Here is a 26844-nt window from a genome sequence, read left to right on the forward strand (position 1 = left end):
TTCTATGTGATTATAGTATTTTTAGAATAAGAAAGTACTGAAAAATTATGTTGTCAGCATTGTTTTTGTCTCTGAAATCATATTTGTGTGTATACACACTTGGCTTTAATTAATCTTTGACAGCAGGCGTATGAGGTAGCCCACTTTCAGGAAGTCCCAGCAAAACAAAATATGCCCCGTTAACTATTGACATGAATTTAAATGTCATTTTTTTTATAGGTTTCCGATTAAAAATGAGCACAAATATACAAATATATACATTGATTATAGTTACGTAGTCTGTTTAGTCAGTTTCCTGTGTCTCTCTGTGCTTCAGGTCTTGATGAAATGCCCTGCCAGTAAATAAATCATGTCGCTAATAGCATTACACTAAACAGTAGTATAAACTAGTATCAATTTCCACACTTTCTAAGAGAGCATTGAGCTGGATATTGAGCTTTACTCAGAAGAAGGCAGAATAATTCAGTTTATTAATAGTGTCAGTAATCTGGCCTTTTCAGAGAAGGAAGCCACAGGTTTAGATTTGTCAGAATAAATCTAATAATGCAGAATGCCACATTAATTTAAAGTGCGTGACAACCTTTGCTACCTTTTAAGTTAATGTGGGAATGTTTGGGTGATTGTGTGAGGAGAAATTAGATGGATTAAGGATTCTGCAAGCTTTATGTGTGTCCAACCTTGGTCATTTTTGTGTTTTTTAAATTACCAATAATGTCAAGGAGACGTCCAAACCCACTGAGGCTTGGACAGTGGGTTTGTCTTGACTTCGCAGAAGCTTCTATTATCTAAGCTGCATGCTTCTCAGAAATCGTGGCCGTGATATAACAAATGTTCAGAAACAAGCCACAAACTGGATGTATTACATTATATTGGTTTATTATTGATTAGGTTATGTCAGTCTTTGGTTATTCTATGACGTTCTATTGCCGAATTGCACAATTGACATCGTCTAACTTCAGTAGTTTTTGGCACCTTGACAAAAAGCCCTGATCAAAAGATGACTGCTCTGCACTTTAACCTCCTGCACATCAAAGATGATGCTAAACTGGAGCAGGTAAAAGTTTTACTATGAGTTTATTCACAGTTAACAGGCCCAAATCAGTACCCCAGCTGTGACACCACAGAGAAACATACATTTTTGAGGTTAGTACAGTTAGCTTTGGGGGGGTTTATGTCATGGCCTACCCTCCACCCTCTCTTCCTGTGATAAGCACAGAGCAGACACAAAGTGAGATAAACAATTCACACAAACACAGCAGCTTAATCGAGGGGGCAGAGGCAGGCGGCTTGTAGGTTCCTCAATGAACGAGCTCGGTCAGATACGACAATGTCTCTTTTGGAGTTAATTCAAGAGAGCCACGAAGTGCTGAATCGACTGCTTCACAGCCTGTTCATATCTGTCAGTGTGTTGACCCGACACACACATCACAGCAGGAGCAATCGACCCATCTGGAGAAGAGGTTAGTGTTAGTTTGGGTGCTTGTGCTGACTGTACAGACACAGGTGGTTATTTGGTCTTAGGATGTGTGTGTCCAGTTCTGGTCTGCAGTGTCTGTGATTTAAATCAGTGTGACACGATGACACAGGGCAGGATTTCCTATCACCACAGGGAGATTCCCCCTGTAGTGTTTCCCCCCTCATTTTTTAAACATAATAGAAGAAGCTTACTGTTTAGTTTTCTGCTGATGGTACAGTACGTCTGCACTGGTTGGAGTGACTTGGAATTTGTCCTTAGGGATAACACAGAGAAATAAACCTGTGTGTATGTAGGTGATGTAAATACAGGGTATTTCAAGTACTATTTATAAGAAATCAATGTAGTCAATTAGGAATGTAGTTTATCCTAAGTGTACGAAAAAGTTTCAGGTGCAAATTGATTTCACAGCATTTAAACAAAAAATTATTTTCAACTTGCTTCCTATGGTTCTAGTTTAGGGAGTATATTCACGTCCCTATATTAGAATAATACACAGTTTTTCAGCTGTAAGCAGAAACATATTTTAATATGCATATAGGGAAAGCAGATGTGAGTTCCTGCCATTAACATACCTTTACTCCCCAGACTAGAACCATAAGAAAAAACGTGAAAAGAAGTGAAGTCATCCATTAATAATTTTATCCCCAACCTAGGCTATAAAGAATTTAATGTTGGAATGTTGTAATATCTAAATATTCTTCATTTACATCAATCTTGATTAGTAGAGGAATAATATACAATACATATCAGGAAATAAAATATATTTTTTTAGATTGGTATGCCAGGATTGGGCGCTGTGTTCTCCCACATCTTGCCAACATTACATTGTTCTCGTGTTGTGAAGTAGTGTTTTTCTCACTGGCAAGTTGTGTATTAGTGCACAATATACAGTATATTTTTATTTGTATGCAGACCAGTAGTGACACCATCTGTCACTTTAAGCACTCTCTGAACTGTAAAACTTTGAACGCTGCACTCTTTGGTGTTTGACCCTGGTAATTGATTACATAGAATAGCCCTTGTGGGTGGCTAATTGATAACTTACCCTATGTCTCCAGCAGCAGAAGTGAAAGAGAAAAAGACAGAGATATTTATCAGAGGAACCAGCACGCTGTTAGACTGGTGTTTGTATTTACTATGTCTGCCAGCCTTTGCTGTTGCCGTAAACCTACAAGAAGGCAGCACAACCGTCAATGCACCCAAACTAACCGACGAGGTGAGCATCATCTTAATACATGAAATTCCTCTGTGTTACTGCTGTTATATAGACAGGAAACAGGCACATGTTTACACTTTGTAATGGGGTCATTTTAAGGTTACAGGTTAGGTCATGTTTAGGCTGTTAAAGAAGCATTGATTGTTAAAACTTTTGTTTAGTCAAGCGGCACAGCCTATTCAATATTTGTGCACATGAGCAAGTCTCTCACGAGGCCAGAAAACCGGACTGATCAGAGGACTCATCTTGGTTTGTAGACATTAGATGGGAGGTGGATTTTGACTATTTCTAAGCGACAAAAAAATCCTTGAGGCTCTTTATGGATTTTAAAGACAACTTACTTTGAAATGCAGCTGATTCATTTGTACTGAGGCAAGATTTTATAGGTGTAGCCAAAGCAGCGTAACCTGTGTTATCTAATCACATGCAAAGCAACCATGACTGTCACGTTTTAGCCTGTGCATACTAAGACATAGTGTTAAATCAAATTATTAGTACGGTTTGACGTTTGTTGCAGGTGATAGTGCATGTGTAGCTTCTATATTGGTTGTTTTATTATTGTAAATTTATGTTTTTACGAATGTCATAGTGCTTAAACGGTATATCCTTTGAGTCAGTCAGGTTTAGGTACACAGATTTCCACAGTAGGAGGGAGGAGTTGAGGAAAGAGAAGTGGTGCAATCACTCGAGAAACTTTGACAGGTGTGTGTGTGTTTGTGTGTGTGTGCGCACACAAGAGAGACAGACAGGGTTTGGAAATACAAATGCGGAGAACACGATGAGACAGACGATACTCTCCTCTCTATCTGTGGAGATAAAGACGGTGAGGGATGCGGAGGAAAACAGACAGAGGGACGAGATGAAGGAACGCACAGAAAAACAGGAATATGGAGGAGAGAGGTTTGTCTGCATCTCACTGGGGGAGATGGAGAGCTACTACAGATACAGCAACTGCTGTCAGCAGCTACTGAGTGAGTTTTGCAAGTGTGTGTGTATCATGGAGTATTAAATGTGGCGTTTAAGGTGTGTCATGTTGAGTCAGTGCTGTAAAGAAAAACCTGACAATTTCTTTATTTCTGGAAATTCTTTTCTCTTTGTGGAGTTTGCCACATGCTGACATAAGTATTTTGGATGCATGCATGATGGTCACACGGTACCAGCTTCCGTTCCGTTGTTTAGACCAAAATTGCGGTTGGTGAAATAGTTTCTCCGCTGGGCCATCAGAGGAGACCAAAGTGCATTTGGGAACAGAGTAATACAGTATACTACTACATCCTTATTTACTCAAGGTGGTTCAGTACAAGGTGGCTGATCTGACAGTCTGTGTATGTGTGTGTGTGTGTGTGTGTGACAGCGAAAGGAGAAGAGGTGTGTTTGTTCACCATTGTTCATACAGACCTCTGGGTGTCTGTGCATGTGAGAAATGTGCAGTGTACACTTAGATCTTCCCACCTGACAGTGATTATTTTGGTTTGTACTCGTCCATTTCCTGTGGGCTTTGGTCTGTATTTAGACACCTAATGTTTATTTTTAGTACGCTCTTCCAGAAAGTGTCACAGAGACAGGTGCTTCATTTTTATTCTCCTTGTCATCATTGTGTAAACTCTTGTGTTTGCAGTAACTGGGAATAAACATTGATTATGATGGTCAGCAGTCTTCTGTGGAACTTCCTCTGCTGTTTTCCTGACTTGTGATCCAACGTGACTGATGATGGTCTTCCCCCTCTGTAGCAAAACATCCTCTTTCATGGGTCATCTCATGATTTCTCATAATTTGAACTTTATTTCCCTTGAGATCTATCACTTTGTCTCTGCCACGCTCTTGGTTTATTTGACGTTTGATACTTGGTAACCATCATCGGAGTTGCAAGTGAACTTCACTCTTACATGCACACTTCTCCCTTTCAAGTTGAGTCTTGGGGGTAAAAAAAAACTCCAATGTTTTCCTATTTCAGAAACATTCAGTATTTTCAGTAGGTTTTTTGTGTCCCCTCTGTGCACTAGGATAAGGTTTGCAGTGCTGGTGGTCTCAAAACACAATGTTGTCAGATTTTAGTGTCAAATGTAAAGATTGGCCCTGATGGCCAAGTGATGTCTAGACATTTTAATTCAAATCTGTTCAACTCAGTTTGTTTATATAGCCCCAAATCACAACAAATGTAATCTCAATGCACTTTACAATGTAAGTTTTACAACCTTCCTGGATATAACAATATCCTTATATAAAATTATGAATAGAAAACCCAACAAATCCCACTTCAGCAGCACAAGGTGACGGTGGAGAGGAAAAACTCCCTTTAATGGAAGAAACCTCGAGAACTAAGCTCAGGGTGAGCGGCCATTCGCCTTGACAAGTGGGCATTAAAGAGGGACCAGTGAAGTGAAGTTGCCTCTTAACTTATAAGCAAAGACTTGAATAACATATATCCTGTTTACTCTCCAGACGGCCAATAGTGTTTGATCCTGTGGCGGAAGGAGTCAATAGTATTTTGTTTCAAATAAATAATCCAGCTGGGAGTTATTCTAGCTGCAGTCTGCCCCACATCCCTCATACAGGCGCAAACAGGTCTCCTTTACATCCCGTATACACACACTGAAGTCTGCACTGCATCCCATGTACATTCACAGGTCTTTAAATACTTTTACCTCAAAGTTGCTTTTGGAGACTTATTGCAATTCGGGTGTAACCTCTCTGTCTGACATGTAAATGTTTAGGGTGGAACTGTAAGTCAGTGATCAGGGAGTGAAACTGGTTGCTGTCTGAGCTTTTTAAAGATAAATCACAAGAGACAGGAAGTGGTCCATTACAAACCCTCTGCCTTTTCCTGTGCCACAGCCAACGTGCTCTATCATCTCAATCTGACATGATGTAAACACTCATACTCTATGTAGGGCAGAAATTGGAAACTGCTATTGGCATGTGTACTATTTGTAAAGGAGCTTTAGAATCAACTGATAATCTCTGACCAGACTGTAAGATACATCTTCAATTCAGCTCTAATCTAATTCTTAATCTGACACTGACATTGTCCTTCAGATCAGTCCTAATCTCAGTCTCGATCATTTCTGCAGCCATTATCCAGAGACATTTCCATACTTTAGTCCATATTTTGCATTGCTACATATACTGTCATTCAGAGACACACTCAGGATTAAGCATCACCCTAAAATCAGCCTCTTTCTTTGGTGTCATAGCAAACTGTTCAGAGGATATTACTTGTTCCCAAATATTACTTGGTCTGTTTATGCTAAAGACAAAATGAAGAATCCTTTATTGTTCTTGCAAGTTTCTTTTTCTATTTTTTTGGCTGCATGTTCAAGTTACAGTGTTCACCCAGCCAGGGTGAACAGTGTTAACGGCCTAAAATTTAAAGCAGTAACTGTGTACTGCCTGCATGCTGTCATCTTTTTGTTGCTGGTCAAAAGGAGGGATGTGAGGAGCTACTGTATTCCTTCTTAATGTGAAACAGAATGGGGAAATGTTGAATAAAGACAAGCAGCAGACTGGCAGTTTAAAAATATTTGGTTTCCTCAGCGGGGCAGCTTTTTACGAACTGAGCTCCCGATGGTCTATTCACATTTTCACTAGCCCAACTCTTACTGCTTCTGTGTGTGTGGCACACTGGATCCCCCTGCTGTTTTTTTTGGCATCCTGTTTGTGCGTGTGCCTGTGAGAGAAGCAGTGGGAAAACAACTCTGTTCCCCTTTCTTTGCAAATAGATGTTTTCATAATGTCCATTATTGTGAAATGCATTAAAGGTATTAAAATGTATGACAATGCATGCTTCATAAAACTGAGAATAATAAATAATAATATACTTTAGAGAAAAAGGTTTGTTATTGTAGTATATTATTTAGGTCCATCAATGAAGAGAGCACTGATGCCTTTGCAACCAACATTAGATCTGACTTTGTCACCATTCTATTTGTTTTAGCGGAAATACACTTAATAGGTGTGATTGTGGTTCTGCATCAATGCATAGAGCTGTAAAAGGGAACTTTTAATAGATCCTTCTGCTTTTTTCTCTGTGTTTGCACTTTTTGCTTTGTTGAGGACTTCAATATTCTGTGAAGTCCAGCGTTTCTTTGTGTGTTAAACCAGTGTGAAATGTGAAGCAGGGGGCTGGCCGTGTGAAACTCCGCCTCTCTGGCTGGCACAAATGGAGAGTGAGGAGGTGTGTGTGTGTGTGTGTGTGTGTGTGTGTGTGTGTGTGTGTGTGGGCTGCGTTGTGCTGTGCTGTGACAGCTCAGTAAGCAGCTGAAGCCCTCAGCTGTGGACGGTGGTATGGACTGCCTGAACTTCCATCGTGATGTTCTCTGATAGGATATGTGCCTCTGTGTGAACATGTTGTAACTGTGTGTGTGTGTGTGTGTCTGTGTGTGTCTGCGTGTGTGAGTACATGTTACTGGGGGCATACATGTACTCACAACGCTATGGCTCTAAACCGAGTGTCTCAACTCTGCCAGGATATCACCAGGCTGTGGCTGCAGCTGAAGATAATGACAGGTACAGTGTGTGTTAGTGTGACTGTTCTTGAAACACACACGTTTTATAGAGAGTTAAGATTTCTGTAGGTGGTATCCTGTGTCTATGTTTGTGTGTGTGTGTGTGCAGCACATATACTGACTTAAGAAATAATAAGCAGTTCTTATAAGTTCTTAATGTGTGTGTTTTGTGCATTGTCCAGGTGTTATCATGTGCAATGGTAGCTCAGGTGGTTAAGTGGGGGGTTTTATGTAAATCCAGTTTGCTGCCATGTTGCTGTGTCTACAGTCTTACTCCTTTGGATTTAGACAAGTTTGAAATAGGAAAAGAAAACCAATGTAACAGTGGTGGACGCCCTGCTCAGAACATTTAGTTAAAGGGCAATTTCACAGGTTTTCTCTTGCTTCCTGTGGTTCTAGTTTAGGAAGTGCTGTACATGTATATGAACTGCCTCCCTGCTTCTAGCTCCTTTCAAATGACGTTCTCTGAGGGAGCAGGTTTACAAAGGATGACATCATCTGAACTCCAGATTGTGTCACCTGGAGGACCTTTTATATCTAGAACCAGTTCAGTAAAGTCAAAGGGAAGTTATATTTGAAGTACAGAAAGAAAAGTACTCTGTATGTAAAATTTGACATGAATATATTATTTTTAATTATTCTTTTAATTACTGAATTATTGCATTTGCCACTTTAGTGTTTCACATCAATTAAGCTTATTTTACCCTCAAAGTATAAAATATCATGAATGGAAATAATCAGGAAAAGTAGAAATACCTCAACATTGCTCTCAAGTGCAGTACGTGCACAGTACGTACTTATATATAAAGTAAATATCTGAACATTTTTTATTATTTGCTAAAATCAATATTATAACTAAGAAAATTTGATTAGGAATTAAATATTCTTCCAGATCTGTGCAGACAACTTTACATTTTCAATTAGGGAACTTGATTTGCATAGGATACTTGCTAAATGATAACTGTATTATACTAAAGAAATTGAATCTTTTAAAGTAAACTGTCTGTAACGCAGCAGATCAGTGTGATCACAATGTTACTTATAAGTCATCCTCTGTTAATCATTAATAATTTCTGCAATAAATTTTGAATTGAATAAATTGTTGGACACTGGATCATTGTCACTATCCACTGTAGGAAACCTCCTCTGTTATAATCATATCATTAATAGATAATAATAATAATAATAATATAATATATTACATACGATTTAAAAAATGAATGTAAACCACTTTATGAATGACCTAAATGAATGAACATGACCTGACTTTGTTGTCTATATAGATTTTGTCTCATTGCACAAAGATGCTTTTCCTCCTGAAGGCATTACTATCCATCAGATGGTTACATAATTCAATCTAAAGTGGACAGTGCTCCATCCTGAGGCAGTAACTGTGTGTTATAGTGAGAAGCGTGTAAACATGGAGTCCTCCGTACAGTGCTCACCAGCGCACGCTGACAGCATGTAAATCACATTGATCCCTTTAAACTCACTGTTTCCTCATGTCAGTTGGGAGCAGAGTTTGAGACAAAACCCTTTTCAGAGTTTGAATGTCAACATCTCCTCCCCCTGATTTCCACTCTCAGTTGTGTGTGTGTGTGTGTGTGTATTGATTCATTCTATCTCATTTATTCTCCTTTGTTTGCTCTGTCATAATGAAGAACCTGTGAACCACAGTGTTGGTAATAATCCACAAAGATTTTGCGATGCTTTTCTTGTGTTTGTACAGTGCGGTGTGTTTTGTTTTGTGTTACTGTGCAAAGACAGTGAGCATGTTTGCTCTGCTGGCAGGCACACACACACACATATACACACACACACACACACACACACACACACACACACACACACACACATACACACACACACAGAACCTAAATACTGATATATCAGTCTTTTTGAGTTGTGCAGGTTAAGATTAGAAGGTGACAAGTCACATAAGCTCGCATAAGGCAATCTTAGATGCAGAAATTTGTGTGTTTCTACTGTCTTTCTACCTGTCAATGTATTTTATTCTCAAGAGGCTCATTTACAGGAGGAAATAATCCATAAGTCTACATTAGATTAAATGGGATGAATAATTTAATAATTTCAAACACAACAAATCAAACATATTGATTATTACACAACCAACATATTTATAATGATAATACACAGCTACATTATACAGACTTCCGTCAGGAGAGCCGTCTCCTGAAATCACGCTTCATGTTTGACATTTATGCATCCTGGACTACTTGTAACAGACCCATTAAGAAGAGGTCAATATGCAGCTGAAGCTGAGACTGTATCCTACACTTCCCACAGTGCAGCTCTGTAGAATATTTTAATGCACCTATTCCTGGCTGGCAAATACTCATGTGTTTAGGTAGCTACATCACCAGTGGAGTATCCCTTTAACATTGTGCTGAATTAAATTCGCTTTTTATCTTGCCCTCTGTGCAGGCTTTGAAAAAAGGGTTTGCTTTCTGTGGAGGATTGCTGACCTTTTGATTATGAGCTACTCAACTTCACCACTTTAAAACTGTTACAAGAGATAAGTCGTACTTCCAGTGCATGAGGTCATTGTGTAGAGGAGTCATGTCAGGCTTTTCCTACAGCTGCAAGTTTTTTTAGGGCAAGTAAAAACACGGTCCTGTTGGATTCTTTACTTATTGGCTCCCTCCTTCTTTTTCTGTCTGTGGATGTCATTTAGCCCCTTATTCTCTCCCTCCCTTTAGTTTTATGTTCTTTTCATGTTCTTCTTTGTTCTGTAATGACTGGTAGCTGTGGTCAGAGGCCGCTAAATAAAAGCTCCAGTTACCTCTACTGGTTTTACTCTCAGCAGACCTTTACAGTCTGTTTGTAGTTGTGTGGGCTGCACAACACATCTCCCAACAGCTCACAGAGAGTTTAGGAGTTACTTGATTCATAAATTCCCATAAGAGACCAGGTCTGCTGCCAGCTTTAGAAAGGGGCAGGTAAACACTTGGTGCCACTTAGGCACTTTTGGAGGCATACAGTAAAACTTGTGACCCTGCAGAAAGACCACACAGCTATTATAGGGTTAGGGTTAGCAAATATTTTTGATTATATCAATCCATTGTACCGCAGATCAGTAACAACATTATGCATTTATTCATTTGCAAGTTGAGGAAGTCAAATACTTCCATATAATGAAAGTGCAAAAAGTTTGGTTTTGTGTTTTGTACACAGTTTACCTGAGAGTTGGATGGAAATCTTGAGTGTGTGTGTGTTGTGACGGCAGCGCAGACAGAGGCACAGTAGTGCTTTGTTTTGCTGAAATGATGATGCCACCATCTATTCAGTAGACCGGGGCTCACTGCCAGTGGCAGAGTCCAGCCTGAAGCTGTTGTTCTTGACTTCTGTTACTGTAGAAAACTGTTGTAGAAACTGAATATTGATATTGAATGGGCCGCATTACACAAATCAGCTGACAGTTTTAATACATAAAAACACAAAGCTGCATATTTGTGTGTGCTAGAACTAAAAAATAAATCTAAAATGAGTAATTAATCCTAATTCATCCCAATTCTCTACAAACTTGTGAAGCTGTGAAACCTTCTGGATTCTGAATCAATAAAAGGTTTGTAAAGAGGCAGGAGTGGTCATTAAAACCTGTGATTAGAGAAGCCATATTGTGAATTGTTGAATTTCTAAATAATGACAGTTAAGAGTAAAAGTGCATTAATCTGGAGTCCCTTCAGTGGTGCACCCCCCGACCCCGACTGCACACAGACAACAGCAGCTTCAGTCAGGATCAAACTTCCGTGACCATCAGCAAAATTTTAATGTTTGTCTGGTTGTTGTTTTTTGTTTTTCCTGCTCTGCACTAATTTAGTTTTAGATGAGGATGGGCACTGCACACACACACAAACACACACACACACACACACACACACACACACACACACACACACGACACACACATGCACATTCCAGGCCACTGTTGGCTCTGTGACCCAGTTGTTGTTTTGGCACGGTGTGTGTGTGTGTGTGTGTGTGTGTGTGTGTGTGTGTCTGTGTGTGTTTGTGTGTGTTATATTCCCGTCCACAGTGACAGATGGGGCTTTGGTAAACCCTGACTATAATGCTAGATAATAGAGATAGGATTCCCTCACACACACAGCTGCAAAGCGACTGACAAATCCTTGCTTTTCTACATGCAGCCTGCACATGCACACACACATGGACGCAACTGGTCATCTCTCTGCTGGCATTTGATACCAAGACAGGAGCTTTTAACCCTTCGCCACACCCTCACCCGTCTCTCCACCGTAGTGCCTTCAAGTCTACATTCCAAGTCTGTCTTTTCAATGTGGTACTTACCAAAGCAGCAGTGTCCTGTCCTGACATCTGTCTCTGTGTTCTGATTACTAATGTCCTAAATGATAAAATGGTATAAATGTTGTTTAGGTTTAATTTAATCTTTACTCATATTGCATGAGTGTGCGTGACTTATATCTGAAAAATGTTAGGTTCAGGCATTAAATACAATGAGCTTGTCGTGTTAAGTTCAGGTACAGTCATGACAGTCTCGGGTTTGGGTTGTATTATTAGTATTTTTTAATATTGTGTATTAAACATCTGTGCAGTGTACCTTTTGGCCAAATTTGTAAATGTGCGATAAAGAGGAATTTTTACACTTTAAATTGTGACTTCAACGAAGAAAAGAAAAACGATACCTGAGGCTATTTTTATTTCATAATCAAGAGATGCTCAGTTTTACTACATGTGCCTATTTCTGTGTAGGGCACACCTCTGTGTCATTCCTGTTTTTGCGCACACAGTCCTCAGCCAGGGTCATGAGCGTGATTCATGTATGTTTGAGTAAACATCAGACTGCTCTGCAGCTTCCTGTAGCTTTGAACTCTGACCAGCCACTAGCGCTGGCTGCCATTAACCAGTGGAGAACAGCTGGTTGTCGGCTGTGAACTGACAGTGTGTGTTCAGCAATGAAAACCTGTAGGAACACGACCACAGCACAAAGGAAGGGGAGGTGTGCATGTCTGTCTGTGTGAGACGACGTTAGCTGGGTGTCCATCAGTTGTTCATGCTTTGAGTGTGTGTAATGGACTGTGCCTTTATGAGTCTTAATTGGGCTTTTGCCTCTGATTCACTTCCATCTGCAGTGACGTAACCAAACTCACAAATTGAGTTACAAATTACACTGTGTCACAGAGTGTCATCGGGAATTCAATCCAGGCTCATACATGCGTATACATAAAGCAGTGGGAATACCTCTCCTGGAGGAGGAGAAGGTTTGACTCTGGAAGTGAAGGCGCAGATAATCACAAATTTTAACATCCAGTGAGTATTTACAGAGTGGAAAATCTAATCCTAGTGGAAATATGATGAAACAATGTGAAATTATTGCTGCATCAAAGTTGGAAAGAAGGTGGAAAAACAACCTTGTCGTATACAGTATACTCTAGGTATCTGATGTTGTATATTTTACAGTGCGATACTGCTGCTGACCCCCCACCACAGTGAAAACACACTAGCTGCATCAGCTAACACCAGGCCAACACATTAAATATGTAGGCATGTGTAAAGAAACCGCGTCCTGCATTACATCCTATTGAGACGAGAGCACCTCTACGCTTCTGTTTTTTTCCGACTGCCTCTCCACCACCACCACCTCCTCTTTTCACCTCTGTGAATCCAGGGCTCACTCTCTCACACACACACACATGCAAACAGGCGTTCAGCTGGGGACACTGATGAATGTGAAACGGGTCAGTTTAGTTCCCTGCCGCGTGTTGTGGAATTGCTCTCATGCTGATTTTAAATCCTGAAACAATGCATGTAACGTATTGCATATTGCACGGCTATGTGTAAGCGTAATGGTTAAATATTTAGTTTTAATGGAAATATTGTTAGGTTATGCATCCTTTTGCTCCCCAGCTAAGCCTCTGGGTAAAAAAGGATGAATGAATTGAGGAAGGGGTGTCAGGGCTTGGGGGGAAGGGTGCAAAGAGGTGGGAGACATTCTTTCTAGGCCCCACATAATCAGTATTTGTGTTTAGCTGCATTGCCCCACTTCCAGTGTGCTTGTGTGTGTGTGTGTGTGTGTGTGTGTGTGTTGTTTGATGGGTTCACTCGCAGCCTAGCCGCTATAGTTTAATTTCATTCATTCGCTGAGGACAAAGCAGGGAGTTTTAGAGTTTCAGCAGCAGTGAAAAGCAGCCTGACGCCTGAATGTCTGATATGTCTGAACCATTCTCCCCTTTAGTGCACGAAGCCATGTGAAGTTTGTTTTTAACTTTGAAGAAGATTAAATTGTTGTTTTTCCAGTGACACATTACCCACAGATTCCTGAAGTCGATTTGATGCTTTTTGGTCACGTTTTTTTGAAATGTTTGCAGATTTGGTCTTGTTTTGTAGGTAATTATTACCTGTGTGTATACCTTTAATAAGTATACAGCAGCAACTACATGCTATATTGATTTAACAATAAGGCAGTTTTAACCCAGGTTTCTCAGAGTATGGTAATATTCAAACTTCTCATTTACTTACATTTACATGTAGTCTTGTGGTGGTTTTATGCAAAACCACTTACAACTGAGATACAAAGCAGCAAAAAGTCAGGGAGAAGGCATCGACTGCAAAGTGCCTAGAACACAGGAAGTGGTTGTCTCAGGTAGTTTTGAATATCATTCTATAAAAGAGACATGTTTAAATAATGGAAGGAGCAACAATGAATGCTGTAAATAAACCAGCAAAATACAACACCTGAAGCTCCTAAACAAATTCCTTTGCTGAATATTAATGACTTGTAGAGGTCTTACATATGAATCCATATCTAAATAGTGTGTAACATGCCATAAGTATTGAATAGAACACTGCTACATTAAATCAATTTGGCATGTTAAGGAAGCATATTCACTCCTGGCTGTATTCCACAGTTTGGGTTTTACCCAGAGCTCGCTGCCAGCTGTACTTTGCTTCAGTGCACATTAAGCACGCAGAAACAATCATATGTTGAAACACTTTCTCATACACAGTCTCCTCCATACATACTACTATATACACATACATGCACATGTTAATGAACATCAAGTGTAGTCTTGTTGGTTGAAGTTTATCCTTCTAGGAAAGTACATTTGCTGCTTTTAGCGGTTTGTGACTGACTTTACATTTGAAAGCACATCATCTGTACTCGTCTTTCTTTTCTTCACTAGTTTGTACAGTAGTAGAAGCTAATTATAGCAGATGTTTTGTTTTTGGTAAAATAAATTACAGGTTGGTTGAGTGTGCTAGAAGCTCTGTGGTCTGTTACTAGACCTACAGTAGCGCCATTTTAAACATCTCTACACTGTATCCTGCAAAATTTGTGTTTTTAAAAAAGGATAAAACCTTCTACCCTCTCTCTTTTTGTCCTTTTGCCTTTTCCAACCTCACTTTCCATATTTTTATTTCTTTATGTCTTTGGTTGTGTGTGTGTGCATGCGTGCACAGAAGCTGAATGGTTCCTGAGTCACTGTTTTGACATCTTAATGTAATCCCCTGATGTCTGGAGCCATGCCCAGTAACTTACTGCCATTATTATATGGTGTGTGTGTGTGTGTGTGTGTGTGTGTGTGTGTGTGTGTGTGTGTGTGTGTGGTGTGTGTGTGTGTGTGTGTCTGTGTGTCTGTGTGTTAGTATTCCTACTAGACCATATCTACATGCATTGTGTGACACCTATTTGTTCTGCCCCGTGCTGTGTGGACTACACGAGAGACGAGACCTACAGTATGTGCTATGAATCACAGTCTAGCCAATGGTATGCTGACACACTGCATGTAGCATTACTGAGGATCTAAGGTGTTAATCTGTCGGGTTTCTTCATCATATGGATCTGCTGCAGACAATAACATTGTCATATGTACTGTAGATGTTATAAGTAAATTTTAGAAAGGTCTACGTCTTGCTGTCTTTAACTAAATTAGCAGCGTTCCTCTTTGCATCACAGTGTCCATGTGCCCGTTGTTTTGTCGCACTACATCACCTCAGCTGTACTTAGTGCTGATTTCTAGAGCAAATATGCTATTGTGCTTAAGTGAGACGGTGAACATGGTGAACACACCCACTGGTTTGCATTGGAAGTGGTTTGAAGGCCAGTGTTGTCGCTTATGGTCAGCGTCATCGATTCTGCTTGGAGCCAGGAACTTTCAGCTCATGTGTTTGGGTTTGTTGTCTTTGCCCCGTCTCAGACTGAACGCCAGCTGGTCAAAAATCACTGACTTCTTATTTCGATTGAAACAACAAAGCTATCGTAATCAGTCAACAGAGCAGCTCTCGTGGGACGACTTGGGTGGATGACTCCTTTCTAAAATATGAACAGTTTGTTTGGTTTGCACTTGGGTGGCTAATTAATGCCTCTTACTGCCAGTCTCACCATACTGCTTGGAAACCTTGCCACACTTCACTCGCACCGCTCACGGTGCCAGCCTTCGAATATATGCTCTCAGTCTTCACAATGACGCTCCGGCGCACACACTGAGATGACAGAGACATAAAAAATTATCAGTTTTCGTTCACAGGCGGTCGTACGCAATTAACAGTCCTCGTCGTTGAGCTTGGCATACATGGGTTACACATGGCAACCAGATTGGTGTGGGGAGAATGCTTTTTCTCTATCTCTGTCTTTCTCTGTGTCTACATGTTTCGAAGGGCTAAATGAGATTACTGTAATCCAGCTTGACAAGAGAGAAGTGGAAATCCAAATGCTGTTTACTTCATCCCCTGTTAGCTTCTCTACCGGCTTTCTCCTCGTCTAACTTTCTCTTCTCATCCTACCAGCTTTACAGTGATGACAGTAAGAGTTAAAGTCACACATTGTGTACGGAGGCATCTAATAAACATATCTCCATCTCTTTCTCTCCAGATGACATCCTGCAGAGGGAGGATGGTCCCCTGTGTGCAGCCGAAATTGGCTCTGAGCTCCAGAAACAGTTTGCCATCCTGCCAGGTCGGTCTGATTTCTCTGTGTACTGACTTTTCCCCTTTTAATGCACAACAGGACTTAGTTATACTGCTGCCACTGTTTAAGCAAATGTTGCAGCTTAAAGTGCAAACAAACATGTACTAGTAGCATATTTTTGAATTTCATTTTTATATCCATGAAAGTAGATCCAACTGTTCAGACCCAACAATGTAAAGTGATGGTATTCAGGATGAACTAGTGGTCCCAGGCAGATCTTTGGTTTGTTTCCAAAACACAGAATGGATTAGATTGATTGGTTTGTTAGTGAAACAGAACAACTCTTTGCAGTCTAACTTTTTTGTGTCTTTGATTTACCCTGAATTTGGCCTTTATTCAAATCTGTCTTTGTCTCTAGTTTGTTGAGATATTTTTAGCATAATCTCAGCTTTTTGGTTTTGTGCGGCTTTACTAGATCTTTTGTCCACAGATGGCAGTGAATGCTTGTTTTCTCTCTCTCTCTCTCTACCTCTGACAACAGGAACATTTGAAGTACATGTAACACAGATTTGTCATCCAGATTCCAGAAATAGCATCATGTTAAAGTGGCTCTCACTCTGCTCTTTTGACAGGTTTTAAGTCTGTGTATTTAACCTTTTGTTTGCCTCTTAATTTACCTTAAATATAAAACATATTTGTTGCTCAGACAACAGTATGCAAGATTTCAGGGAATGGTAGGAAGTTATTTCTAGAGAAATTAGTCACAAAGATTTTACCATCAACTTAATACCAAAATATTGCTGTTAGCTCCTGGTTGTTATTGTCACCACCACCATATGTAATAGTCCCCAAATTCAGGACGTCACAATTTGGGACAAATCCAGACATGAAAGAAACTGACCAAACAAACAAAATACTTTTCCACATACATACAAAAACAATGGGTACCAACAAAACTTGTACAGTACGATAGTAATTTTTTAGTATCGTTTCATAGTACATACTTTAGTATATGGCACAGTTGTAGTGAACACAAAAGCTCATTTCAAGTAACAGGAATGGGTTCACATGAATCCAGGTGAAAATCCAGTTTTAGAACGAATCATTTTTCATTTGCAAAACTCCCGAGGGGGTTCACTCTCCATAATGAAAGAGAGTAACAGGAAAAGAGCTCTGTTTGCACTGTGGGAAAACTTCTCTTTTGTTAGTTACTGATGATGGGCTGACCCAGATAGAACACACACACACACACACACACACACACACACACACACACGTGCACCCCTAACCCTTAACCATACAATTAAATGCTTAACTATAACCTAAACCTTCTTCCTCTTAACCTTCATGCAACCTTTTGAACAATTTGCAGAAATGTCCTTATAGTGAACTATAAAAATACATGTACACACAAAAGAATCCTGCTCACAGAGGAATGCACACAAAGCAACGTGAAAGATACATATACAGATAGAGACATACACATGCTTGGCCCTGGGGTGGGTTACCATGACGATAATGCCTGCCCAGTGATGCCATGTGCATAATTCATCACCTCAGCGATCTGCTTTGAAACTTGAACCAAGGAACGGAGGAGAAGTTACAGAGAGAGAGAGTTTGTACTTTAGAAAAGGTTCAGAGAGGCATCTGAGAAATATTAGAGAGGTTTTAAACTGTGTTGTGTTGAAGACACAGTGATCTGTATTTAATGTGATGTTTAACCTGCTGCATTTGTCCATTCAGTTATGTTTTGTGATTCATTGATATGATTTGTAAATATTCATTTCAGGTGGCCGCGGGATGAACGGTAGCCCCGTCATCATCTTCCCAGAATTCCCAGCTTTCAGCGAGCTGGAGGATGAGGAGGTCCAAAATGTACTCAGCTACCTCACCAGCGTCCCCAGGTCAGTAGCACATACACACACCCACACACACACACACCACCCACACACACACACACACACAATCCTTTCTGCAACGTAATTTGGTTTGACAACAAACAAACAGTAAAGGGAATGCAGCCAAACTGACTAGAAGTGTTATACCACGTGGAGCCAACAGATGTCAGCACAGCACCACAGGGCTGCCTCGAGGACAGAGCTGCAAAAGACATAAAGACAGAAATTCTGGAGGATGAAAAAAGAAAAGGATTTTGAGATGTATAACAAAGGAGCAGATAGTGATCTGCAGAAACGAATATGATTTCTTCCTCACAGCTCCCCTCCTTTTTCTTTCACCTTTACTGGTGAACGCTGAACTCCCATCTCTCTCTCTCACACACACACAAACACACACATTTACAGGAGGAAGAAGGAGAAATGTATTCATTTTGATAGCTATATATATATGTATGTATATATTTATATATATATATAGTGTGTGTGTGTGTGTGTCATGGCTGCCTCTCTGTATATCTTTTTTTTTTGTTGCTCATCACCTTTTAAACCCCACTCCTCCACCCCCACTCCTCTTGTCCCCTCCCTTCCTCCCCACCAGCCATTTGCACTTAGCTGCCAGTCAGCTATACTCTGGGATCTGATTGGCTGTGTGGGGACAGCAAGATGTGGGGCTCAATTCTAATTGGCTGAGGGTGGTAAGCGGGTGGTGGAGGAGCTGAGGGAGAAGAGAAAGGAGGAGGGAGATGCTCTTTAAGGATGTGAACGGTCACCTCTCTGTATCTGTGAAATACGAACAGATGATTGTAGATGCAGGAACTAAACACGAAAACAGACGGAATAAGGAGAAGAAGAACGATTGGGATTATTTTTTGATGACGACCATGGAATATTAGGGATTGCTGGTGTCTTTGTCCTGGAATAGCAGAAATTTTCCGATTCATGTGATTTGAATTTTTTTTTTCCATTGGAGATGGATTGAGGATTTGCTGCTGCAGCATCCCCTGGGTGGTGTGTTCATTTTCTTAATATGTATGCGTGTGTGTGTGATGAAAATTGGCTAATAACACCCCAGATGGACCAACTCACCGCTATTTGTGTGTTGGCCCCCGTGTGTGTTTGTAGCTTTGTGCTGGTGTTTAGTTGTCGGGATGCATGTCAGTTTGTCCAGCAGGACCTTTATTGGAAACACCGCATTCGCACACATACACATGCACATACGCTGACACACACACATTAGCTTAATGAGGCAGCTACATATGGCACAGCCTGTAGAATGATTGGGAGGATTTTCACATGCAGACACACACAATACACATGAGCCAAGGTTGCCATGGTAATCACAAGGGTCTCTCATAATCATCACTGATAACAAATAATGACTACAGACATATATATAGTGTTGGCACCAAGGTTCAAACTTTGCTGGGACTGTTTTTTGACCCCTAAATAATGTTTATTCTTGTTGTGTAGGGCAACAAAGACCAGCGATCATGTGTAAATGTGTAAAACATTTTTATGTATGTTATGTTGATAGTGATCTGTAATTTAATAGTGATGTTTAAATGGACTCTTATAAACAGGCATTGACTGGAATTCTTTTGGACAGATAAGTGATGTCTGGGAAATGTAGTGCACTCCAGGGCCAAAAAAAATATTTGTGGGTTAAAGGTCATCATTCAGTGATGAGTATGGTGTGTCTATTTATTGCAGGCCCCTGTTGGAACAGTGTCCAGTAATTCAGTGCAGTAGTTTGACCTGTTTTCGAGACTTAAACATAGTTGACAAACACACACATGTAGAAAAGTGGTTTCCTTGGTGATAACGTGATAAGTGTGTGTGCCTCTCTCCTGCAGTGTTGCAGCATCGGGAGTGGGTTTCATCCTGGTCATCGACAGACGACTGGACCGATGGGCTGCCGTCAGGGCTACCCTGCTCCGCATCGCAGTAAGATGCTGTGTGTGTGTTTGTGAGACAGCGACTGTCCTAGTGATGCACTGAATGAGTTTGTGTGTGCATCATTTGTTGATGAAGTTGTGTTTGCATTACACACCTGTGGGTGTAGTTGGGGGTGTCTGTGTGTGTGCATTATTTGGTTTGTTATTTTTTAAACATAGCTGTTTTTGTGTTTTTTCTAATGTACAAACTATACAGTGTCTGTATTTTAAGTGTAGTCTGGATGTATCTATTAGCTGTGGTAGAAATTAACTGAATTTTTCTTTCTGTTCAAATGAGGCAGGATGGGAGTAAAAAATAGTGTGTTTATTGGAATGGGTGGTGGGAGTCTGTGTTGTGTGTGTGTGTGTGTGTGTGTATGCACAGTATCTATGCACAATGACATAATGTCCCACTGGAGCAGAAATACAAAGTCCAAACTGTGTGAGCCCATTAGTCTCATTCTGTAATTGTTTTTTAACCATCAGCCTTGTGTCTGTGTGCTATTGGCCTACTAGCCTAATTCTTGGACAGCATAACATTTTCAATTCTTTCTAAGATGACAAATTGAAGAGGGAGTAGGAAGAAAGATGGGATCAGAGAAGTGGTCCAGGGAAATCATAAACAAAAAAATAAGACAGACGAGCAGTGGAGGATTTTCACCAGACAAATCTTGGAATGAAAGTCATCGCTGCTCTCTAAGGCCCATAATATGAGAATAAAAAAATAAACTACGATATCTGAAAAGTATGTGGTCAGGTTAATGTTTCCAGAAACATTGTTGTGACATTTTCCTTTTGTGAAACAATAATAAAAATCACTTTAAATTCAAACAGTTCTATCTGTAAATGTTGGCAAATTGGTTCTGCCAACATGAGGAAGAAGCTTCACCACATCTGTTGTTAAGGTGACCCATCCTGTGTTACACCATTTAACATGTACAATGTATGCAGATACATGCTAATATATGTTAATTGGACACTGATTATCATCATACTTAATAGGGTTTCCATGGTATCTCTAGGAAAATATCCCCACTGTGGCCATGGATCATTATGAGGCACCTTGCTTTAGTAACTGAATTTCACCAAGTCACTTTAATTGGTACAAACACACACACACACGCACGTGCACAAGACAGACACACTGAAGCAGTCCATGTCATCAGAAAGTGTGTTTTGCTGATAGCAGGAAACTAATTAGTCATTGTCTCTCCTCTCTGCTTTAATTCGTATTAAATCCATGTAAAAGATACATGAAAGCAGGTGTATTTTATATCAGAGAAAATGTAATTGCGTTGTTCTGAGTAGAAAATAAAATTCACTAGTAACACTTCACCAACTCTAAACCAAATCCTTTTTTACTGTTGCTGTTTAATGCGATTAACAACTGACAATATATGAGTTATAAGCAACAATGAAACTAAGTAAAGAGAGAGAAAAAATAACACTGATGAATTGGATCTCACACCCAGGAGAAAACCCATAATGTGGAGAGGTAGCTACTCTGCAGGATCTCTCCCTTCTTCCCTTTACCTCCTCCTCCTCTTTTTTCCACTCATCGCTCCACTTCTCTCCTCTCCTTTTGTTCTGCTGGTGTCTCTCTGCCCCCTGCAGTTATCGCCTGCTTTCTTTTCCAGGTAGCACTTATAAAATAACATAATGGGACCAATATGAGAAACACAAGTTTATAATTTTACTCCTGTAAATTCAATCTGTTGTAGATAACTGGAAACAAAGAGGACAGTGGTTGCAGGGACACATAAAGACAGTGTGTGTGGAGTCCACAATGGCAGCAGGCAGGATTATAACTTAACCTGAAGGCGTAAAGAGCAGGTGGTGAGAGGAGTGTCTCTTATTCTCTCCTCCTCAGTTCAATCCCCTCTGGTGTACATGTGCTTGTTGGCCACACCTGCTTTGTCCATCCGCCAGTGACACACCGTCTCACTGGAGAATGAAGGTTGTTTGTCTCCCCTTGAGATTCTCTGCTCATCAAGGCCGTTCAAGGTCGTCCGCTGCCATGCTGAAAAAAGAAAGACAGTGGTCAGTATTGTCATGTAAAGCCAGAGATTAGTGTACGGCAGAAGAACTGATGCAGTTCTGTCGTGCTGTAAGGCTACAGTACACTTCATCATCATAAACTGGGTGAATCCACATGATTTGCAGTCAAATGACAATGCAACACCTTGCTCTCTGTTGCAGCCCATCTTGGTGATTTAGGGTAATAAATATGCAGTAATTCGAGCATGCTGTAGAGGAACATCGCTGCAGGGTACAGATGGCTCTATCAGCTGGTGCAAACAAGAGGCTTGAATTAGTTTCAACAGAAAATTGTCAACAGCCAAACACCAGCTAAAAGCAGGATTCAAAGTAAATCTCTTTTTTGATAATTTTGACATTTTCCATGTCCAAAAGAAAAAAAAACTAGATAGAAAGAAAGGGGCATGTAGAGGGAAGCTGATTTAATGTGGTGGCAATCCAACTCCCAGGAGAGTAATGTGGATGTCATTAAAGGACATGACTGGAGTGGTTTTCCTCCCTGCTCCCTCATAAAAAGAATACAAATTACCCAGATCAACAGAAAATTATATTCTAATCCTCATCATTTATTACTGTGTGCTTTTTTTATCTGTTAATGCACAAGTGTGTATCCAGAGATGTGCTTATGCACATTAGCATGTCTGTAATCTGTCTGGGGGGGGTGCACTGAGCGGCGTGTGTATTGTCATGTTAATGCATGGGTACAAATGAAAAAAATCCAAGACCTCTCATGGTTTATTGAAACTAATTCCAATTACAGATGTATTATTTAGTTTGGTTTGTGTGGAACCAGCTCAATGAAAGAGAAAATATACTTACACTTACAAAATATACATGTTACTGCATCTGCAGGTGTAATCTGCTAGAATTAGAACATAAAGGAGCATGTAGTATGGAAATCGGAAAGGAGCCGTGCAGAATGAGCATTGAATTATCTGACCTGGCTGTCTTTCATCAACTTCACAGCAGGCTGAGTGTGTGTGTGTGTGTGTGTGTGTGTGTGTGTGTGTGTGTGTGTGTGTGAGAGAGAGAGAGAGACAAAAATAAATGATGGGAAGAGAAGAGAAGAGTAGAGCATCAGGGCACCATCAAGACTCCTCCACACAGACACACAACAGCTACTATCGCTCCCTCTCTTGCTTAATTTATCTCTCTCTCTCTCTCTCTCACACACACACACACACACACACACACACTCGCTCTCTTTCTGTGTCGTCACTCTCTCTTGCATTCCGTCATGCGCTCTCTCCGTCTCTCCCCATGAGTTTTCCAAGGAGAAGGGTTTCCATGGCAACGACGTGCGGGCATTTCAGGACTATGGTGTGTGTGTGTGTGTGTGTGTGTGTGTGTGTGTGTGTGTGTGTGTGTGTGTGTGTGTGAGAGAGAGAGAGAGAGAGAGAGAGAGAGGTTGGGTTGGATTTTTTTTCTCATAGCAGTGGTAGCAGCCGTTTTTGTGGGGTGCATATAACCGATGTCCCTCTGAATGGCTAAATGCAGTAAATGTTTAGATAGTTTGGGAATCACTGTCTCACTGCTGTTATTTAAAACTGATCAGGGTTGTCAATAAATTGATTGCATGAACAGCATTAGCTAGCATAACGCAGTAGACACTACACATAATTGAATTGGATCAGCAGAGAAGTCAGGAAAAAGCATGAATAGCAGCTACGGTACTGCTGAGGATTTCATGTGCTTGTCACACAACTCTGCTGAAGCTTGCCTCTGGCTCTGTGTGTGTGTTTGTGCTTGAGTGTGTGTGTGTGTGTCTTTTTGCGTACATGTCACCCGACATCGATTTATGATGCCTAACAGGGTGGAGCAATTCACCAAGGGGTTTAGAGGAAGCCATAACCAATATAGCATGTCAGCTGAGAGGCCTCCTGGGCTGTTGTCTGTGTAAAGGCAATTCTACGCTTTTAACCTGTTAGTGTGGAGGTGGACCGACAAAAACTATGGCTACTCCCAAAGACACAGGGGTAATAAAATCACACAACAACCGTGAGGAAATGTAGGAGATTTTGTGGATATAAAATCCTAGAACAATCTTGTGTGGGTGCTTCAGGATTGCAGCAGTGGGATGGTGGTAACACAGGTCAAGACTCTCCCTTGATTTACTCAAAGTGCACTTATGTATGAGGCTCCAGCATGAATACTTTATCATGTCATTACAAGCTTGTCATGTTTTTGTGATTTCCTGATGTTTCGTTGTGCACAGACCCTTTAATGAAGCAAATTCTGACACTTTACACAGGCGAGTTTACTGAAATTGTGGAGCAACTAAATATTGTAAAATACTAATAGTTCAACTATACAGTATTTTAAATAGTTTAACAAAGTTTTCAGGAAAAAAAAAAACGAGGGAGAGTGAAGTAAACCGGTACCTTAAGAGAGCTTGATCACAAAGTTTATTACACACTGAATTTCAAATTTTACATTTCCTCCTATTTTCCATCTCAGGGCTCATTTCCAGGGAACATACACTTGGTTCTCGTCTTGCGTCCCACTACCTTGTTCCAGCGGACTCTGTCGGACTTCCTGTTCAAGTTCAACAGGGATGAGTTCAAGATGAAGGTGCCTGTAACATTCATATTCTCACATAGAATGCATGGGATCCTCAATAGCACTCATATAATGAATGAATTTAATTCATTGTGTGTTTTTTATTTTTTTATTTTGTTCAGGTGGTGATGCTGAGTTCGGTGACTGAGCTCCATGCCTACATTGACCCAGGACAACTGACCAGAGAGCTGGGAGGCACACAGGAATACCACCATGACAGCTGGATCTCACACCGCACTGTATGTATACACACACACCCCATAAATATTTACATATATTACCTCCTGTCGCCATATTTACTCTCTATTTGTTCTATATACTGTTTTTTAGATCATTTATTCGTAGGAATAAATTAATAGACGTTGCAGTGATGCTGCGTATGCAGTTCACTCTGCAGCATCTGAATTCATGTATCATTCTACGTACTGATGTGGGCACCCCCTTCTCCTCCTGTATTTATACATTAATCCCCCCCACAGGCGATCGAGGCCTTTGCCCTGATGGTGAAGACCACGGCTCAGACCCTGCAGGCGTTCGGCACTGAGCTTGCAGAAACAGAATTACCCAACGATGCTGAGGCCACCACTAACCTGCTGCACACACACACTTTGAAGAAGGATACAATGAAGGTCAGAGATGCTTTTGTGTCTTACACCCGTCACCCCACCATATGTCTCTCTGTCTCTCTTTTAAGACCTCTGTTGGAGCTGCCAGTGCCAACAGTGGCTTTTAAAGCTTTAGTGTTTAGAGAAGTTATTTGGTTGATTTTCAGGAAGACCTGCAGGTGGCGCTGTCTCAAGGGAGACGCCTGTTGGATTGTATCAATGAGCCTCTACAGACAGACCCTGAATATAGCATGACCCATGATGAACTGGAGAATTTAGCTACTGTACAGAGGTAAAACATGAACAGATGCATAAATAAGTGAAGAATTTGTCCCTAAATGCAAAAACGATTCTTCTCCCATCTCATTGCTCTCCTTGCTTCTCTCCCGCATTGTCTTTTCTTCTGTATCTTCCTCCCTCTCAGACTCCTGGGTCAGCTGGATGAAACCGAGACAGCGTTTGATGATTTCTGGGAACGTCACCGCACTAAGCTGGAGCACTGTTTGCAGTTGCGTCATTTTGAACTGCACTTCCGTGAAGTGAGTCGATTCAAAACACAGCAAGCCTGGTTGTTTTGGACAGTTCTTCATCCTCATCTTTAAATGAGCTAGATAACGTTAGCAATGCATGTGTTTCGTAGGTGCGTTCCCAGCTGGATATGGCATCAGAGCGCTTGTCAGGTTTCTCTGAGGTCAGCGTGAGCCCCACCCATGGCGAACACATCCTCAGAGAGCTCAGCAGCCATGAGGACAAGGCCTGTGTAAGACACACACACACACACACACACACACAATCATACATTTAGTGCTTTTCACCTTTGATGCACCCTTTAATCAGTACGGCTAGTGATATAATGTGTGTCATGCCCTGCTCCATCCCCCATCCACTGAGTTCTGAATGCACATGGATGGGAGAGAGGTAGGGAGGACCAAAGATGGACTGTAGGATGACTAATTTGTATAATGTAGGTGTCCCATTCCATTGAGCATTAGGTAATGAACACTCCACTCTGCCTACAGTAGATGGGGAAGACTGAGGAGGAGGAAGAGTGGGGGTGCTTGTTATCGTCAAGCACTGATTGATGAGCCACTCATGTGTTATCAAAAGCCAGTACTCTGTATGTAACTTTGTTTAAAGGCATATTGTGATAGTCAATCTTTTACTTTATTTTGATAGGAGTTACTGGACCGGGCCCTGTCTCTGGCCTGTGAAGGTGACAGGCTGATAGAAAACGGGCACTACGCTGAAGACTCCATCAGGCCGAAGTGCAGCGAGCTGAGAGGAGTGTGTAAGGAGATTAGCTTCACTCTCAGGAGCAAGAAGAGCCTCCTACTCCGAGCGATGGAGCTCCATCACTCCCTGGAGAAGGTAGGAGTGTGGATTAGGCTGGGTTTATGTGAGAGATAAACTAAGAGATTTCTTTTAGAGCTCTATTTATTAGATAGTTATTATCATCAGTTTTTATGACTCAAGTCGTCCCCCCCCACAGGCATCACGGTGGTGTGAAGAGGGCATCTTCCTCTTAGCGAGCCAATCAGTAGACCGATGTCAGTCCCAGGATGGAGCGGAAGCGGCTCTGCAAGAACTGGAACGATACCTGGACACAGCTTCACTACACACCCTCGCTGACCGCAGTGCCGTGTGCTGCCAGTACGAGGCAGTGCTCACTACTCAGCTCAGGGTCAGTAGGAAAGAGATTTAACAG

At 41.0% G+C, this 26844-nt stretch overlaps 1 protein-coding gene across 8 annotated transcripts in view; it reads left to right on the plus strand.

Moving 5' to 3' along the window:
• mcf2la (mcf.2 cell line derived transforming sequence-like a) overlaps positions 1-26844 on the plus strand; it is a 36690-nt gene that overhangs the window by 1944 nt on the left and 7902 nt on the right. For 2 of the 8 annotated variants that reach the window (XM_026362890.1, XM_026362882.1), the window contains exons 1-12: positions 3429-3664; positions 16071-16154; positions 17896-18010; positions 19858-19948; positions 24433-24546; positions 24657-24773; positions 25014-25163; positions 25307-25431; positions 25564-25678; positions 25780-25899; positions 26316-26507; positions 26629-26820. In XM_026362890.1, coding sequence (XP_026218675.1) covers positions 3472-3664; positions 16071-16154; positions 17896-18010; positions 19858-19948; positions 24433-24546; positions 24657-24773; positions 25014-25163; positions 25307-25431; positions 25564-25678; positions 25780-25899; positions 26316-26507; positions 26629-26820 — 1608 coding nt within the window. In that variant the 5' untranslated portion in view covers positions 3429-3471. Of the gene's footprint in view, positions 1-1286; positions 1461-3428; positions 3665-6919; positions 7200-16070; positions 16155-17895; positions 18011-19857; positions 19949-24432; positions 24547-24656; positions 24774-25013; positions 25164-25306; positions 25432-25563; positions 25679-25779; positions 25900-26315; positions 26508-26628; positions 26821-26844 lie in introns of those variants that run through there. The other 6 variants (XM_026362886.1, XM_026362885.1, XM_026362883.1 and 3 more) reach the window with 5 other exon arrangements.

This window comes from Anabas testudineus, chromosome 2 (assembly GCF_900324465.2).
Source record: "Anabas testudineus chromosome 2, fAnaTes1.2, whole genome shotgun sequence".
Lineage (NCBI taxonomy): Eukaryota > Metazoa > Chordata > Actinopteri > Anabantiformes > Anabantidae > Anabas > Anabas testudineus.